The sequence below is a fragment of the Agelaius phoeniceus genome, chromosome 27 (assembly GCF_051311805.1).
Source record: "Agelaius phoeniceus isolate bAgePho1 chromosome 27, bAgePho1.hap1, whole genome shotgun sequence".
NCBI classification, from domain to species: domain Eukaryota; kingdom Metazoa; phylum Chordata; class Aves; order Passeriformes; family Icteridae; genus Agelaius; species Agelaius phoeniceus.
In genome coordinates this window covers 5645504-5662434 of record NC_135291.1, presented here as the reverse complement: position 1 = coordinate 5662434, position 16931 = coordinate 5645504, and the positions used below count along the sequence as shown (strand labels likewise).

The 16931-nt window shown below is 53.8% G+C and overlaps 2 protein-coding genes across 5 annotated transcripts in view; one reads left to right on the top strand and one right to left on the bottom strand.

Annotated features, from left to right (window-relative positions):
* The window catches only part of LOC129132039 (uncharacterized), a 286230-nt gene that overhangs the window by 121382 nt on the left and 147917 nt on the right, over positions 1–16931 (bottom strand). The gene's annotated exons all lie outside the window — the stretch shown is intronic.
* Positions 134–14019, top strand: LOC129132006 (serine/threonine-protein kinase PAK 3-like). The gene is made up of 12 exons (XM_077191107.1): positions 134–332; positions 6492–6605; positions 7069–7106; positions 7513–7948; positions 8362–8425; positions 9257–9305; positions 10346–10455; positions 11213–11330; positions 11724–11823; positions 12247–12443; positions 13346–13483; positions 13930–14019. Exons 1-12 carry the CDS (start codon positions 134–136, stop codon positions 14017–14019), a joined length of 1653 nt encoding a protein of 550 aa, XP_077047222.1.

Below are 16931 nucleotides of genomic sequence, written 5' to 3'. Positions count from 1 at the left end.
AGTTCCTGGAGTAAAGTGGCAAGATGGACGGTGTCAGATTCCCACTGAGGTCATCAACAAGATCACAGCAGTGTCTCCACCAACCAGCAAGAAGGAAACACAAGCTCTCCTAGACGCGATAGGTTTTTGGAGAATGCACATTCCCGAGTACAGTCAGACTGTGAGCCCTCTCTACCTGGTCACCCGCAAGAAGAACGATTTCCCCTGGGGCCCTGAGCAGCAACAAGCCTTTGCACAGATCAAGCAGAAGATTACTCATGCTGTAGCCCTTGGCCCAGTCAGGACAGGACCAGAGGTGCAGAACGTGCTCTGCTCTGTAGCCGGGAACAATGGTGTGTCCTGGAGCCTTTGGCAGAAGATGCCTGGGGAGACTCGAGGCCAACCAACTTCTAGAGCAGAAGTTACAGAAGATCCAAAGCCAACTACACTTCCACAGAGAGGAAAATCTTGGCTGCCTATGAAGGAGTCCAGGCTGCCTCAGAGGTGATTGGCACAAAAGCGCAACTCCTCCTGGCACCCCAACTACCAGTACCGGGGTGGATGTTTAAAGGAAAGGTTCCCACCTCCCACCACGCCACTGACACCACATGGAGTAAATGGATTGCTCTCATCACACAGTGCGCCCATATTGGAAACTGAATCACCCTGGGATTTTGGCAATAATTACAAACTGGCCAGAAGGTGAGAACTTTGGTCTCACTGATGAAGAGGAACAAGAACCAGTGACGTGCTGAAGAAGTTCCTCCCTATGACCAACTGCCCCCAGAGGAAACGCGCTACGCTCTTTTCACTGACGGTTCCTGTTGCATCGTAGGGATGAACCAGAAGTGGAAAGCATCTGTATGGAGCCCCACACGACAGGTTGCAGAGGCCACTGAAGGAGAAGGTGGATCAAGTCAACTTGCTGAACTCAAAGCTGTTCAGCTGGCCCTGGACATTGCTGAAAGAGAGAAGTGGCCAAAACTCTACCTTTATACTGATTCATGGATGGTAGGCAATGCTCTGTGGGGATGGCTGGAGAGGTGGAAAGAGTCCAGCTGGCAGCGTAGAGGAAAACCAATTTGGGCTGCTGATGAGTGGAAAGACATTGCTACCAGGGTAGGGAGGCTACCTGTGAAAGTCCACCATGTAGATGCTCATGTTCCCAAGAGTAGAGCTAATGAGGAACACCAAAACAATGAGCAGGTAGACCAGGCTGCAAAAATAGAGGTGTCGAAGATAGACTTAGATTGGCAACATAAGGGGGAGTTGTTCCTAGCTCGATGGGCCCATGATGCCTCAGGCCATCAGGGCAGAGATGCCACCTATAAGTGGGCACAAGACCGAGGGGTGGATTTAACCATGGACAGTATTTCACAGGTTATCCATGACTGTGAGACGTGTGCTGCCCTCAAGCAGGCCAAGCGAGTGAAGCCCCTATGGTATGGTGGGCGGTGGTCCAAGTACAAGTATGGGGAGGCCTGGAAGATTGACTCCATCACACTGCCCCAGACACGCCAGGGCAAGCGCTACCTGCTGACCATGGTGGAAGCCACGACTGGATGGTTGGAAACCTACCCTGTGTCTCATGCTAATGCCTGGAACACCATCCTGGGCCTTGAAAACCAGGTCCTTTGGAGGCATGGTAGCCCTGAGAGGATTGAGTCAGACAACGGGACCCATTTCAAGAATGGCTTTAACACCTGGGCCAGGGAACATAGTATTGAATGGATATACCATATCCTCTATCATGCACCAACTGCTGGGAAAGTTGATGGGTGCAATGGACTACTTAAAACTACCCTTAAGGCACTCAGTGGGGGGACTTTTAGAAATTGGGAAATGAACTTAGCAAAAGCCACCTGGATGGTCAACACCAGAGGGTCCATAAATCGAGCTGGTCCTGCCCAGTCTGAACCCCTGCACACAGTGGAGGGAGATAAAGTTCCTGTGGTACATATGAAAGGCATTTTAGGGAAGACTGTTTGGATTAATCCCACCTCAGGCAAAGACAAACCCATCCGTGGAATTGTTTTTGCTCAAGGACCTGGTTACACTTGATGGGTAATGCAGAAAGATGGAGAAAGCCATTGTGGACCACAGGGAAACCTAGTCTTAAGTGAGAACTCTATGTAAGGTTTCATTGTGATGCAGATGGAAATAGAATAAGGGGTGGGTAATGTCCTGACTGCCAAGCAAGATGTTTTCTATTTGCCATCTGAATGGCAGTTGTCTTCTGTTTTCCTTATCTTTTCCACAACCAATCCTCCCTCAGGGGAGACATCTGTTGTTAATAGGCTGTTGCATGTCACTGCATGGCTGATAAGATCTACAGCATCCCACTGGGAGATGTGAGCCCAGAGAGAGGAGCCAAGCATTGCTACCCAGATATAATCTTGAGATTCTGGAACACCAGCATGGCTTTCTCCACTGGATCCCCAGAGGAAACAGCTGCCTCTTCCACTGGATATTCAGAGGAAGACTTCACCCTTTCTACAGGACCACTGCTCCAACAAAACCGTATCTGCTACTCCAGGAGGACTGCAGGCACATTTCCACTTGGACTGCTACCAACACCCTGAACAACAGGATGTCAGGTTGTGTTCTGACTCTGGCAGTGTTGGTTGGATTTACTGCATTGTTTATTTTGTCCTTGTATTTTTTTCCCTAATAAAGAACTCTTATCCCTGCTCCCATATATTTGCCTGCGAGCCCCCTTAATTTCAAATTCATAACAATTCAGAGGGAGGAGGTTTACATTTTCCATTTCAGGGGAGGCTCCTGCCTTCCTTAAGCAGATACCTGTCTTTCCAAACCAAGACAGGAATATTTTCCAAGGCTGGTCATAAGGAAAACAGGAACCTTTTAGCAGTTCCTGGGAGCAGACAGTGTTTCTGATAAGCTTGGAAAGAGCAAAACCCAGGTGCCGTTTCCAAGGACAAGACCTAACAAGCATTTCTCAGATCACACTGCAGCCTGGAAAGGAGGAGGGGGCAATGCACCACCACACTGGGATCTCAGGGGTGCCCATGGCCTGGGTGATGCTGCCTGATGTCAGCCACCCACCAAAGCCACTCTGTCCCTGCCTCCCACAGCTGCACAGGGCAGAGAAAATTTAACCAAGAGTTCCTGGGTTGGGATAAGACAGGGAGAGATCCCTCATCAAACACCAAAATGGGCATCACAGGCCCAGCCTGGGCACAGGGAGGGAATTTATTACCAACCAAATCACAGCAGCACAAGGAGAGGGGAAATAAATTTCTCCAACACCTTCCCCCCACCCAACAAGGGTCACCCAGAATGGGCATAACCAGGGCTCTGCCCAACGGGGGTCACTGGGGATCATCCAATGGGGATCCTCCCATGGGGGATTGTTGTATTGCACTAAAGATGGAGCTGGAACAGCGTATAAAGCTCTTCCTGCAATCAGGGCACTCGCAGGGCCTCTCCCGGAGTGGATGTGGCAGCGTGCCCTTAGGTCGGAGCTGTTGCTGAAGCTTTTCTCACACTCCCCACCCTCGTAGGGCTTTTCCCCAGTGGGGATCTGGCGATGATTGAAGAGGGGGGAGCTCGGGGATAGAGGCGAGGCGGGTCGGGCTGGGGCAGCGCTGGGCTCTGGGCCCGACCTGGGCGCCCCCCACGCGCCCCTTCCCCGAACAGCCCCGGCGGGGGACGCAGGTGGGGTCCGGGTGGGGGGCGCTGGGTTCCTGTTTTGGGGTCCCACTCTCCCCTTTTCCCCACTTTCCCACCGTCTCCCACCCCTTCCTCACCTCCCCCCAATCCTCAGCCCCTCCCGCTCGGCCTTTGGGCGGTCCCCTCCTCCTCCCCCTCCATTCCGGTCTCCCCCTTGGCTCCCTTTTCCCCCTTCTCTCCCCCTGTCCCAGCGCCTCCCGACCCCGCTCACCCGAGAGCTCCGCGCCCGCAGTCGGGGGGGCTCCCAGCACCACCAGTGCCACCAGTAGGGCCCCAGCTGCCGCCCCTCGTCCCATGGCCGGGGCCGGGCAGGGAGCAGCAGCCCCAAAGCAGCCGCGCTGCGCTGGCAGCACCAGTCCGGAGCAGGGCGGGCTCGGCAGCGCCGCGCGCTCTCATTGGCTGCCACCACTTTTGGCGACCCGATCTCAGAGGCTCCGCCACACAACTGATGACTCTTCAACGCCCCGCGCTCTCATTGGCTGCGGCGCGTTTTGGCTGTGTTTTGATTGGCTGAGGCCTTTCCGGGCCGCTGCAGCCCCGGGCTGGGAGTTTTTTGGGGAGGGGGAACCTTGGGGCACTGGGCGGGTGGGAGCTCAGGTGAGCCCAGCAATGCGTGCCCAGGGGCGCGGGATCTCAGCGGTGCCCGTGGCGAGCGGTGACGCTGGCCCGATGCCAGGCACCCCCAGAGCCGCTCTGTCCCTGCCCCCGCAGCCGCACAGGGACAGAAAATGGAACCGAGGGTTCCTGGCTGGGGACAAGGACCGGGAGAAATCCCTCAGCAAATCCGGCACGGGCACAACAGACCCGGCCTGGGCACACGGAGGGAATTTATTACCAACCAAATCACAGCAGCACAAGGAGAAGGGAAAGAAATCTCTCCAACACCTTCCCCCCACCCAACGGGGACCACCCAGAACAGGGGTCACCAGGGCTCTGCCCAACGGGGGTCACTGGGGATCATCCAGCACGGATCCTCCCATGGGGGAGGAGCTGGAGCAGTGCACGAAGCTCTTCCCACACTCGGGACACTCGCAGGGCCTCTCCCTGGTGTGCAAGTGCTGGTGAGTGATCATCTCTGAATCCCACCTGAAGCTCCTCTGACATTCCAAGCACTCATACAGGGCCATTCCCCAGTGTGGATCTTGTGGTGCTTGGTGAGGCCGGAGGTCCCACTGAAGCTCTTCCCACATTCCCCACACTCCCAGGGCCTCTCCCCAGGGTGGATGTTCAGGTGTTCCATCAGGGTGGAGCTGTAGCTGAAACCCTTCCCACATTCCAAGCATTTGTGGGGCTTCTCCCTGCCATGAGGCTTCTCCACCAGCTCTGAGCTCTGGCTGGATCTCCGGCCGCCTTCCTGGCTCAGGGGGGCTCTTTCCTCCCTGCAGCTCCCTGGGCTGGGTTTGCAGCCCCTCCTCATGCGGGATCTCTGGGGCTTTTCCTCCTCCGCCATCTGGCCACAGCTTGGGAATGACAGATCCTGGTTTGGGGGAAACCAAGGTGGGAATACCTTGGAGTAGAGGCTCCTCCTGTCCAATTCCATCTGTAGAAGTCAGCAGGAGTCTTGTGTCCATGAAAATCTCCACAATGTCAAGGTTCAGCCCAAAAAGCTCTCCAAAGATTCCCCATCACTCATCTCTCCACTTCTGGTGTTCCAGAGGTTTCCTGATTTCCTTTCCTTGGGATCATGGGGGTCCAATGGTTCCAGGGCTTCTCCATTCTCCGGCGTCCTGCTCAGGGATGATTCAGGGGCTTTTGGGGGTCCATGGGGGCCCTTCTCCCCTGATGCTCTACTTTGAGATCCCAGGGGTCCCAGGGGTCCCTCCTCTCCAGGCTCCCCCCCTTTCCAGTCTGCCGGGGTCCCCCAGCTCTGGGATCGCCCCTCTCTGCTCTCCCCACTCTGGGGGTCCCAGGGGTTCCCCTCCTCTGCTCTCCCGGGGGTCCCCAGGACCAATGTCCTCCCCTGCCCATACTGAGCAATGGCCACGTGGGCCCCCAAAGATCCCCCAAGGGGCTCAGCTTTGGGCTCCTGCAAAATCCAAACCAGCACACACAGAGAAAAAAAACCCTCCCAGAGACACCAGATGATATTTGGGGTCAATTCCACAATCTACAAGTTCCAAATACCCCCCCAATAAAACACCCTCTCAGGGACTCCTGGATAGATTTGGGACGAGCTCCCCCTCCCCACTGAGCTGCAGGACGAGCTGGGGGCGATGGTCCCGTGGCTGCGGCCACGGGGGGCACTGGAACCTCCTGTTCCTCCTGTTCCTGCTCCTGCTCCTCCTCTTCCTGCTCCTCCTTTTCCTCTCTCCCTCCTCCTCCTCCTCCTTCCTAATCCCACCTCCTCCCCAGTTCCTGCCTTCTCTGTATTTAGAGTGGAGGACCTTGCTTGTTTTTAGAACTAGAACAAAGATCCCAGATGGAACAAGGCTTGCTGCTTTTAGTCAGAACTATCAGTGACTAAAGGTCACGTTTCCTTTGCTTTGGTCCTGTCCTTGTTCTCCTCAGTGTTCAGGCTGGGCTATGGGGTGTCCTTGTTTGCTGCATTTTCCGAGTTCCTCTTGCATCCTTTGGGCCATGGGCTGTGCCCTGGGAGGGTTCTTTGTGCTCCTTTGTGACACAGGAGAACCTTCCAGGCGGTTTCTGCGTGAGCTGCTGCTGGGATGTCACAGGAACAGCGCCACGTCCCCGTGGTGTTCCCGTTGCTGTGGGACACGGAGGCCTCAGTGCCCAGAGTGGCTCTGGGCTCGCTGCCGGAGGATCCTCCTGCCCGAGGCATTCTCAGCAGCCAGCCCAGCCCTGTCCTTCTGTGCTTTCAGAGCTACAGGCTGCAGGCGTGTGCAGTGCAGCCAAAATGATCCAGCACGTGGCTGCTGCAGTTTGCACTCTGTACTCTGTGGCTTATTCGGGGTATTTTTTAACCCACTTGGCACGTAAGTTGAGGTTTTCCCTCGGTGCAGCATCTGTGGCTTTGGGCTTGCTGTGTGCTTTCTGTTCTTCCTCTGGAGCTGAGTTGACTTTGGAACCAAATTGCCATGAAGACACCATTGCTTTGGGAGAGTTCCTGCCAGCAGCTGCAGCTGAAAAAGGGGGTGTCTGCAGCCAGCGGGGCGTGCACAGCATCTGCAATGAGCCCTGGGGGGTTCTGTTCCCTCAAGCAGGGAGTCTGTGCCAGCAGAGCCTGGAACTCCCTCCCTTTGCTGCTCCAGCCAAGAACTGACCCAGCCCAGTGTTTTGTGCTTGTTCTCTTGCTTGCTGTGGGAAGGGACTGTGGCTCCTGGAGGGATGCAGTGAAAGCAAAATGCTCTCTTGGGGTTGCCTTGCTCCATGGCATTTCCCACCACTGGCAGTTTTTCTCCTAACAGCATCTGGTTCATGTTCCCTCTCCCATTGCAGGGCACCTCATGTCTGGATTCCGAGCAGCTCCTCCTTCGGTGAGTGGGAAAGGAACCTTTGGTGTTTGGAATTGTGCAGCAAGTTGTGAGCTCGGCATGTGGCAGCCAAGTGCCAGCTTGGGAGGCTGAAGGAAAGGTCCTGTCAGTGTCTTTGCAGCAGCAGCAGCAGCAGCAAAGGAATTCCCATCAGTTTTCTCCTTTTCTGCTGAAGAGCTTTTGAAGAGCTTCAGGTCTGGTTTTGCAGGCAGAGGATTGCTTGCTGGCTTTAGCCATGGTGGAATATTGAATTCCCAACAATAAGTGGCAATGTCGACTTCAGCCCATTGTTAGTTGGAACAGCTCCAAACCCCATTTCTGCTTAGTGCAGCTGGATGTGCAGCTGAGGATAAATAAGGTGATAACTGAGATAGAATTTCCCATCCCTCACGCTGCCGTCTGTCCACAGGGCACAGAAGCAGCACCAGCACCTCCTGGGGCTCCCTCTGCTTACGAAGAGGAGGCCAAAGAGGAGGAAGACAGCAGTGAGCTTCCCGCTGCTCTGGGGGACGATGGTGAACTTCCCTCAGCGCCGGGAGATGACAGTGAACTCCCCGCTGCTCTGGGAGACGAGGGCGAACATCCCGCGGGGTGGGAATGCAACGGCGAGGCTCCCGCGGGGTGGGACAAGGACAGGGGACATCTCCCGGCCTGGGACGAGGACGGTGGATGTCCCCTGGTGTGGGACCAGAGTGGCCAAGCTCCCACAGAGTGGGATGAGGACAATGGACATCTCCCAGTGTGGGATGAGGATGGAGGATATCCTGTGGCTTGGGAAGAGGAGAGTGAACATCTCCCAGCATGGGAAGTGGACAGCGAACATCCCCTGGCTTGGAAATATGATGGTGAACCTGCAGCGTGTTGGGAAGAGGATGGAGAAGCTGCAGAATTTTGGGGAGAGAATGGAGAAGCTCCCTCTGCTTGGGAAGAGGACAATGAACCTCCCTCCGCTGTGCGATCCTGGGCTGAACATTCTGACAGCAGCACAGCAGGGCAGCCAGAGGGGAGAGGGGAGTGGTGCCTGATGCAGCTGAGTACGTCTGCTCTGTTCCTGGGTGCCCAAGCAGGTGCTGTGTGTGTGTCTGGGCATCAGCTGCACCCAGTGTTGCTCTGCAGCTGAATGTCACCGAGCCATTTATTGTCCTTCCCCAGCTGACACCAAGGGGCTCACGGCCCCAGGGAGTGGGGCTGCTTCTGGCTCTGCTGCAAGGCAGGGTCTCACTCTGGGAGGGAGCGTCTTCCACGTGGTTTCTTTCAGGGAACACCGTGAGCGAGGAGGAGCCTGCCGAGAAATACCTGGAAGTGGAGCAGATTGGCCAAGGGTAAGTGCACGGCAGCTGCTGCTGCACAAGCAGGGCCGGGTGTTGTGCTGGTGCAGGATCGAGTGAGAAGTCAGGAGAGCTCCAAGCACCTTCAGACACTGGGCTACCATCCTGCTGTCTCTCAGTCCTGATCAGAATTGATAACTGTGGTCAGAAGGCGCCATCAAAGGCCCCTGAGGCTGGCAGTGTCCTGCCTGCATCAAGGAGCAGGACCTGGAAGATCTTCTGTCCCTGGAACTGGATTGCCTAAAAGAGCAACTCACCATCTGGTGACTGTCAGAAAACAGTTCTCAAGAAGATTTCTTTCAAATATTTTCCTTCAAAAAATATCCACTGGTCAGGATTATCAACCTAATGGTTTAGAAACAGAAACCAGAGATGAACTAATAAGTGCTCTATTCTAGCACAGGTAGCAGACCCCATCCATTCAGTAACAGACACAGAGCTGATGCACTCTGGGGGAAAAAGCATCACCTGCCTGATGGCAGGGCCCTTGTGGAACCTGCAGGTCTTAGGCAGGAAGTGGAAAAGCATGAAATGCATTCTTTTCCAGTTCTTTAGACACCCATTTCTCCTCCTAGCTTTGGAACTAAAGCAATTCAGGGTGGATATTTGGGATTTGCTCCAGGCCAATTCCTTCATGTTGGGTCTCAGTTTTCTCCTGCACACCTTGCATGGCAGAGGGCTGGTGGCTGCTGTGCTGTTGTTGGAAGGGTCAATGCACCCAGGTGTTTGTGAACGCTGCAGGCAGCAGAGATCTCCTGTCTGGGCTGGCTTTCCCTGCCAGGGCCTAAAGCGCTGCTTCTTTCTTCTCTGCTGTTTTGTCTCCAGGGCTTTTGGAACCGTTTATAAAGGACTCGACAGGGCCACGGGAGGAGAGGTCAGTGCCAACACGCCCAGCACGTCTGGCAGCTCTCCAGGGCTTTCCCCTCTGCTGGGAGCTGTGGCTGCAGCTTTGGGGGCCAGCAGAGCTTTCCTGCCCAGGCTGCTCCTCTGAAGGCAGAGCAGTGTCAGCCTGCAGAGCACAGCTGGGACAGACTTGGTCCTTCTGAAGCGCCAAAGGAATGCAAGGAGGGCAGCGGTGTCTGTCAGAGCAGGACATGCTGGCTTGGCCTTCATATCTAAAAGTGTGAATGCATCAGCTGCTGGAGACTGTGGCCCAATTTATCTTCATCCCAACCTTAGACAGGAACATTATTTAGCTATTCTTAGCTAATCTATAACAATATTATTTCCATCCTGCCTTTTATCTTCAAAGGATACCTCAAGGCCTGATTAGGGAGAGATCCTCCTTGGGCTCAATTTGGGGTTTTAGTCCTACTTCAGCTGTTCACAGAGAGAGAGGGAGAGAAATGAGAAGACGAATGTCCAGAGCAAAGCTCTCTCCTAAAGCCTCCAGTTGTGTTTGGGTCTGGTGTCAGTGACAGCCTGTGACAGGGATCACCTGAGCAATGGGTGTGTGTGTCTGCTTTGTTCTGCAATCCCAAAGAGAGCAGTTGCATCTGAAATCATGACCAAATCCCATAGAATTGCTAAGGGGTTCCTGGCTGTTTTGCTTTGTTTTCAGAGAACCAGAATTACCTCCTGCTTGCAAAATGGGTTTGAATAATAATAATAAGAGTGTTGAGGCCATTTGAGAAGACTGTAGGTGCAGAGAATGTTGTTAGAGCTTTGAGGCTGACAGCTGAGGGACCATTTCTGCAGAGCTTGCAAGGCCAAATGTCTCTGGCCATGTGTCCTGTAAGCAGCCCCCAGCTGGCAGAGCAATGGGCTGTGGGAATGGCCCTTGCTGAGCTCTGGTGTCCCATCCCAAGGCAGTTTGGCACAGCTCGGCTCTGTTGCTCCACAAAGACTCGCTCCGTGTTTGCTGTGGCCTCCTGCCACAGACTCCTCCAGTTCAAGGCTGCAATGTCCCTTCAGGTGGCCATCAAGAAAATGAGTCTCAGAGGGCAGAACAGGGAACGAGCTGTGAATGAGATCCTGCTCCTGAAGGACAAGAAGAACCCCAACATTGTCAACTCTTTGGACAGGTGAGTGCTTCAGCTCTGATCCCGAGCCTGGGCCCTGCGTTAACCTTTCCTGGCATCCAGAGTCTATAGCCTGTTTTGAAATTGCCGGACCCGCCACATCTTCCCAAACCAACAGCCTGGCTGTTCACTCCCTCCATGTGCTTTTGTTGCTTTGCTTTGGTTTTTCCTTCAAGTTGACTCCGTTTGCTGTGTCTCCCAGCAAGTGCTGATAAACCACAGCAGAAATTATTTCCCTTGGCTTCTTCTTCCCAGCCCTTTTCCATTGCTAAAAATGCCAGTAAGACCAAGTTCTTGTTTCCAGAAATGACTCATTTGCCCATTTTTCACTGGCCTTGCCTGTTTCTGAAGGGACTTTCTGAAAGGTTTTCTGACTGCTTTTGTCCCAAGTGCTGCATGGCCTCCTCCCCTGGATAACCCTGGCAGTTGTGTTGCCTTGTTCTGGAGGGAATGGTGGAACTGATGAGTTCAGAAGCTGAACCAGCTGGGGCCAAGGGTTGTGGTTCCACAATTGATCTGGGCTGTTGCTAAACTGCATTTTTCACCTGCTTGCCATCCAAGGCCTCTCCTTTCTCACAGGTGTCTCCTTCCCCTTTAGACTGTGCAGATTCCAAGGACTGTGCAGCCTGGCAGAAATGTCTCTCCATCTGATTCTGTCCTCACTGACAAGTGACCTGGAAACAAAACTCCACTCCAGGCTTTTCCATGGGGGAATTGAGCTCTGCACTTTAATCTCCATGCCATTGTTTTCCTCTTCCAGCTTCCTTGTGGATGGAGATCTCTGGCTGGTGATGGAATATATGGATGGAGGAACTTTGAGGGACGTTGTCAGACAGACACGCATGGCTGAAGGAGAGATGGCAGCTGTCAGTCGGGAGGTGAGGGATCCTGCTTGTCACTCCGATGGCTGGGACACGATGGTCCTTCCAAAGAGGGCGTGAGAACAGGAGTGGCTCCATGCTCAGGGCTTTGTTTCTGAGTTGTTTTTATGAGCTGGAGAAGAAAGAGCCTCTGCAGTGAACGGCCTGTCAGCATCACTGCACTTCTACTCTGTTCTTGTTCTCTCTCCTGCTGTTGTGGTACTCTCTTTCTGGTTTGGATTTGATTTGCTGTTCTCAGCTTTGCCTTGAGCCCTTTGCCTGGAGCTTGTGTGCACTGCACTCCTGGCCTGTCACAACAAAGCTGCTGCTGGCAGAATTCTGAGCTGTCCTTTCTGGTGTGATATATTCCGGCCATTGGTTTTTGCCCTTGTGTTTCTTGTTCTCTCTCAGTGTCTGCAGGGCCTGGATTTCCTCCATTCCAACCGGGTGATCCACAGGGATCTGAAGAGCTCCAACATCCTCCTGGGCATGGACGGCTCTGTCAGGCTGGGTGGGTGTTCCTGGCCAGGCACGGCGCTCCCGGGCTGCGGGGCTGGGGCTGCTTCCCAGGGAGGGCCAGAGCCCCACAAGGGCTGCTGGGGGCACTGCCCGGCCCCTACTGCCAGCTGAGAGCGGCTGCCCCTGCAGAGAGCTCAGGAGAGGAGCAGGGGGCCAGCAGTGCCTTTGCTCTGGCCATGGCCCTTCCAGAGGGGCAGCAGTGGGAATCTAAAGCTCCAAGGGAATCAGTAAAAGCCACTGCAGGAAAGCTGAGGGTTTCTTGAAGGGCCCAGTTCCATCTTTCCTTTCCTTGGCTACAGCCCTGAGGACTTTTTCATCTGACTTCACTACTGCATTCTCAGACTGAGAGTGGGGAATCTTTGTGCTTGGTTTCCTCATTGCAGCTGCCTTTGACAGGGTTTGTTTCTGTCCTCAGCTGATTTTGGCCTCTGCGCTCAGCTCAGCCCTGAGCAGGACCAGCGCAGCTCCATGGTGGGCACTGCTCACTGGATGGCCCCAGAAGTTGTGACCAGATCTCCTTATGGCCCCAAGGTGGACATCTGGTCCTTCGGCATTGTGACCATCGAGATGGTGGAAGGAGAACCTCCTTACTTCAGGGAAACGGCGGCCATGGTAAGAGGCAAATTCTCCAGTGGCTGCAGAGGCTGCGAGCACAGGGGGACCCTGCACTGGGAGCAGCAGCTGGAGGTTTCTGCACATGGGAAGGGAATTCCCAGAAGACTTGTGTCTCCACACAGACGAATGTTCTGCAGTCTCCAGCAACAATTTGCTTTGGGCTTTTCGTTGTTGCAGCTCTTCTAGCTGAGAGGATGACCTGGAAATATGAAGCAAATGCATTAGCTCTAATGTTATCTTGCAAGAAAACCCCACACCATCCCCAAATCCCAGCCCCAAACCCAACAAGATTTCTGCAGGAGTTTCTAAAAGAGGTTTTGCAAGATGATCTCCCCCTGATTCTTCTCACTGGGAAACTTGTTGAAAACATGAAGATGATGGTTTAACATCCCCATAGTCTAACATATTTCTTTCCTAGTCCAAGCTACTGTGTCACCAAGCCTGAGCTTTCAGCATCACAAACCTCCTGTTTCTTGCCTGGCAGTTTCTGGGATGGGGCATCAGGAATGCATTTACTTGAGTGTCAGTGGCACTGCAGAGATGCACTTGATGGAAGAGTCCTCTGAAATAACACAGGCAGACCACACTGACTCTGGAAAATGGCCTGTAAAGCTGGTGTCCATATTTGGAGAAGCAAAATGGGCTATTTCTGATGGAGGTTCCTACTAACAAAGCCGGCCAATGAAACTGGCTCTCAAGGCGAGATCATTTGGATGTTGCAGTGGCTGTGGCAGCCTCAGGGTTTGGGTTTTTTGCTTGGCATAGCAAAATGAGCTCTGAGCAGCATCTCTGGCAGGGAGGAAAGTGGCCCTGGAGCTGGGGCTGAGGCCCCGGGGTGGATGTGAGCCCGTGTGGGTGTGAAGGGAGCTGGCAGAGCGCTGAGTTTGCTTTCCCTGCAGGCTCGCGCTCTGATCCGGCAGAACGGGACCCCGCAGCTGCAGGAGCCCCGGCGCCTGTCGGCTCTGCTGCGGGACTTCCTCGAATGCAGCCTGGAGCTGGACGAGGAGCGGCGCTGGGCTGCCCAGGAGCTGCTGCAGGTGAGAGCCAAGGGCTGCAGGGGAAGCAGCAGCGCCAGGGAGGGGTTTTCTTGTGGGGCCCCCTCCGATAGTCTCCAGTCTCGCTGCGTTCCACGCGCAGAGCGAGCAGAATCCTCGCCCGCTGTGGCCTGGCAGGCTCCTTTCGAGCTCATCTGGACCTGGTGCCCCACAGCGAGCAGGGACATCTTCAAGCAGCTCAGGGGCCTCAGAGCCCTGCCTGACCTGAGCTTGGATGTTTCCAGGCAGGAGGCACCTCCCACATCTCTGGGCACCTCCTGTCAGTGTTTCCCCACTCTCCTGGTTAAAAAATTCTTCCTTAGATCTAATCTGAGCCTGCTTCCCTCGATTTTCAAACCATTTCCCTTTGTCCTGTTGCAACAGAGCCTGTGAGGAACTTGACTCTGGAAAGTAACAGTTCATTTCTTTCCTTTTTATCCTTTGGGCAGCACCCATTTTTATCATCAGCCAAGCCTCTCTCCAGCCTGACACCTCTGATCACTGCAGCAAAGCAACTGAGGGAGCAGCGGAGCAGATGAAGTACTTGAGAACAGCTTCTTCTTACAGTAGTTAGGACAACTAGTTAGTCATGGTAGTTAGCACTGGTAGTTAGTTAGGATAGTTAGCATTGCTAGTTAGTTATGGTAGTTAGAGCAGCCTGTTTGTTATGAAAGTTTTCTGAATAAAAACGCTCTTAAACCTCAACTCCCTTGACGTGTCCCTTCCCTCTCCCGCTGTGACTCAGCTGCCCAGAGCAATGTGAGGGGAGGGCGGGCCCAGCCTGGCCCAGAGCTGAGCCCCAGCAGAGCCCTGGCAGAGCCCAGAGCAGCCTGGGCACCTGCAGAGTCAGCCTGGAAGGAGGCGCTTGGAGCCTTCTCGGCTGCACCCGGCTCTTGGTTACAAACTGTGTGTGCTGGAAAATGCCACCGGCTCTGCAGGAGGGCAGAAGGGGCCCGGGGAAGGCCCAGGTGCTCCATGCAAGGGAAAAACCTGCCCTGGGTTTGTTATAAATAACTAGGTAGTGTTGCCTTTTGCTATTATGTATTGACTTCTGCAAAATATTCTTAATCACAACGAGTTTGATATAGTACAGTTTGTAATCACTTTTAACTGCTTTTGCTATAGTATAATTTGTCAACTTTTTGTGGCCAATGCCCTGGCCCCTGTGTAGCTCATATCCTCAGAACATCATTTATGGATGATATTTTAGTTTTTGGACAGTGTGAAAAACATACATTATAGTTTTGGCTTTTGCAAAATATTGAAGTGGATGCCAGATGTTGTGCATTAGAATGTTAACTTTTGCAGAAATAGCCGTAGTTGTGAAATAAGAACTAATGCTTTTATTTTTGTAAATAACTGACAACAACGAGAAGCACTCAGAGATATTTGTGAAATAGCTAATGTTGGTTTAAAGTACTTGTGGAAGTAGCTAAAATCGTCTGCAGGGTCAGATAACGTCTAAGGAAAGGATGTGATGAAGACCCCTGCCACTGACCCTTCCACTGTCACCTGCTGAAACCACAGACCAGGGGCCCTTGTGAGGGAGTGACACACAACCCTCAAAACAGCAATCCACGATTCCTGCACGTGCTCTAAAAAGGCGAGTTGGGGGTCAAACCAACCTAAAGAATTCCTGGAACATGTAAATGTGTTCAAAGAAATGTTTGAATATGTATAATCATTATGAATATGTATTTGAACAATACAATGGAAAAAGTAGACAAGAAGAGTTGCTGTGGTTAACCGGTGTGCCTCTGGCCATTGCCAACACCCAGCGCTGTTACTGATTTGTCCCTTATTATTCCTTATTAAACTTTTAAAAATTCTAAAGAGTGAGGTTCCTTTATCACAAAACCCAAAGTGCTCACCCCTTGTTGCTCTCCTAAGCCAGATTTGTCAATCCTAAATTTTGTCTGGGCGGTGGAGGAGGAGGCTGCAAGGAAAAGAAAGATGTACTGGTGTGGAGGCTGAGGACTCTACCATCAGAGTCTCAATTCCACAGCTATGGAGGACTGGTCCCCAAAGAGAAGAATAGATTTCAAGGTTATGGTGAGAAGCTTGCTTCTCCCACAGATCTTTGCTCAGGCACATGCTGATTTATGGAAAGTTATGTTACCCCATTGGCCCATTGGCCTAATTACCCAAGTTCACCCCCTGTTACCTATCTTTGGTTAGTCCCTAGAATGTTCTCCCTCTCTGTCCCTCCATTGGCCCCAGTTTACTGCATTCCTCTGCCCCCGTTTACCTATTAGCTGACCCGACCCTTAACCCCTCCTTTGCTCCATTTTCCCCCATATCCATTGGACCCTGACCCTCAGCTCCACCCTCACTACCCCATATAAAAACCCCCTGTGCCCTCGGCTTGCACCCTGTCTTTGTGCCTGGACCCTGTTCAGCTCTGTCCCCTGTTCCTGTACCAATAAACCCAGTTTGCTGAGATCATACCCAGACCCATCCTGCCGACTTTGTCAGCTTTATAAAGCAGCCGTGAGCTCCGGGCTCCTGAGTGCCGGATGCTCCAAGGGCCTCGGCAGCGCCAGGACGCTCCAGACTGGGACAGCCAGGCAGGGGAGGAGGAATCACTGCCCCTTTCCCCTCCCTGCTGCTCCATCTCCCAGCCCAGCATCGCTGCAGGACAGCCTCACTGCCAACGCCATCCTGCCAGGGATGGACTGGGGGGATCTCCTTCCCCTTCCCTCTGGCATGGAGGCAAATCCCATCTTCTCCTTCTCTGCCCTCCTTCCTCTCCTCATTCTGTCCTACATCCATCCACATTCCTTTCCCATCTCCTTCCTCCCTTGTTCCTTCTTCCTTCCTCTCCTCCTGCCTTTTCCCTTCTCTCAGTCTCTTCCTCTCCTTGTCCTTCCTCCCCCAGGCACTGAGCTGCGGACAGAGACCAGGGAGAACAAATCCCTGCCACAGAACCTCGTGGAAGAGGCCATTTGGAACGGCTCCACAGGGCAGGAATCCAATGGGGAGGAAAAGCCCCAGAGATCCCACACGAGGAGGGGCTGCAAACCCAGCCTGGGGAGCTGCGATGAGGTAAAAGCCTCCCTGTGCCGGGAAGGGTGTGGGGATTGTGAGAAGAGCTTTGGGCAGAGCTCAGCCTATTCCTGGCGCCTCCAAAAACAGTGGTGCCAGATGCAGAGATCCCCCCGCAGATCCATGGGGTAGCAGAGATCCCCCTGCAGATCCATGGGGATGCAGAGATCCCCCTGCAGCCCCCGGAGCAGCCACGCTGGAGCACGGGGATGCCTGAGAGGAGGCTGTGACCCCGTGGCCAGAGGGGCCCCGCTGGAGCAGCCTGTCCTGGCAGGACTGACCCCGGGGCACAGTGACCCATGCTGCAGCACTTGGAGGGGGGCTGTGCCCCATGGGATGGACTCAGCTTGGAGAAGTTCCTGGAGAAGTCTCCGGTGGGAGAGAGCCCAGGGTGCAGCAGGGGAAC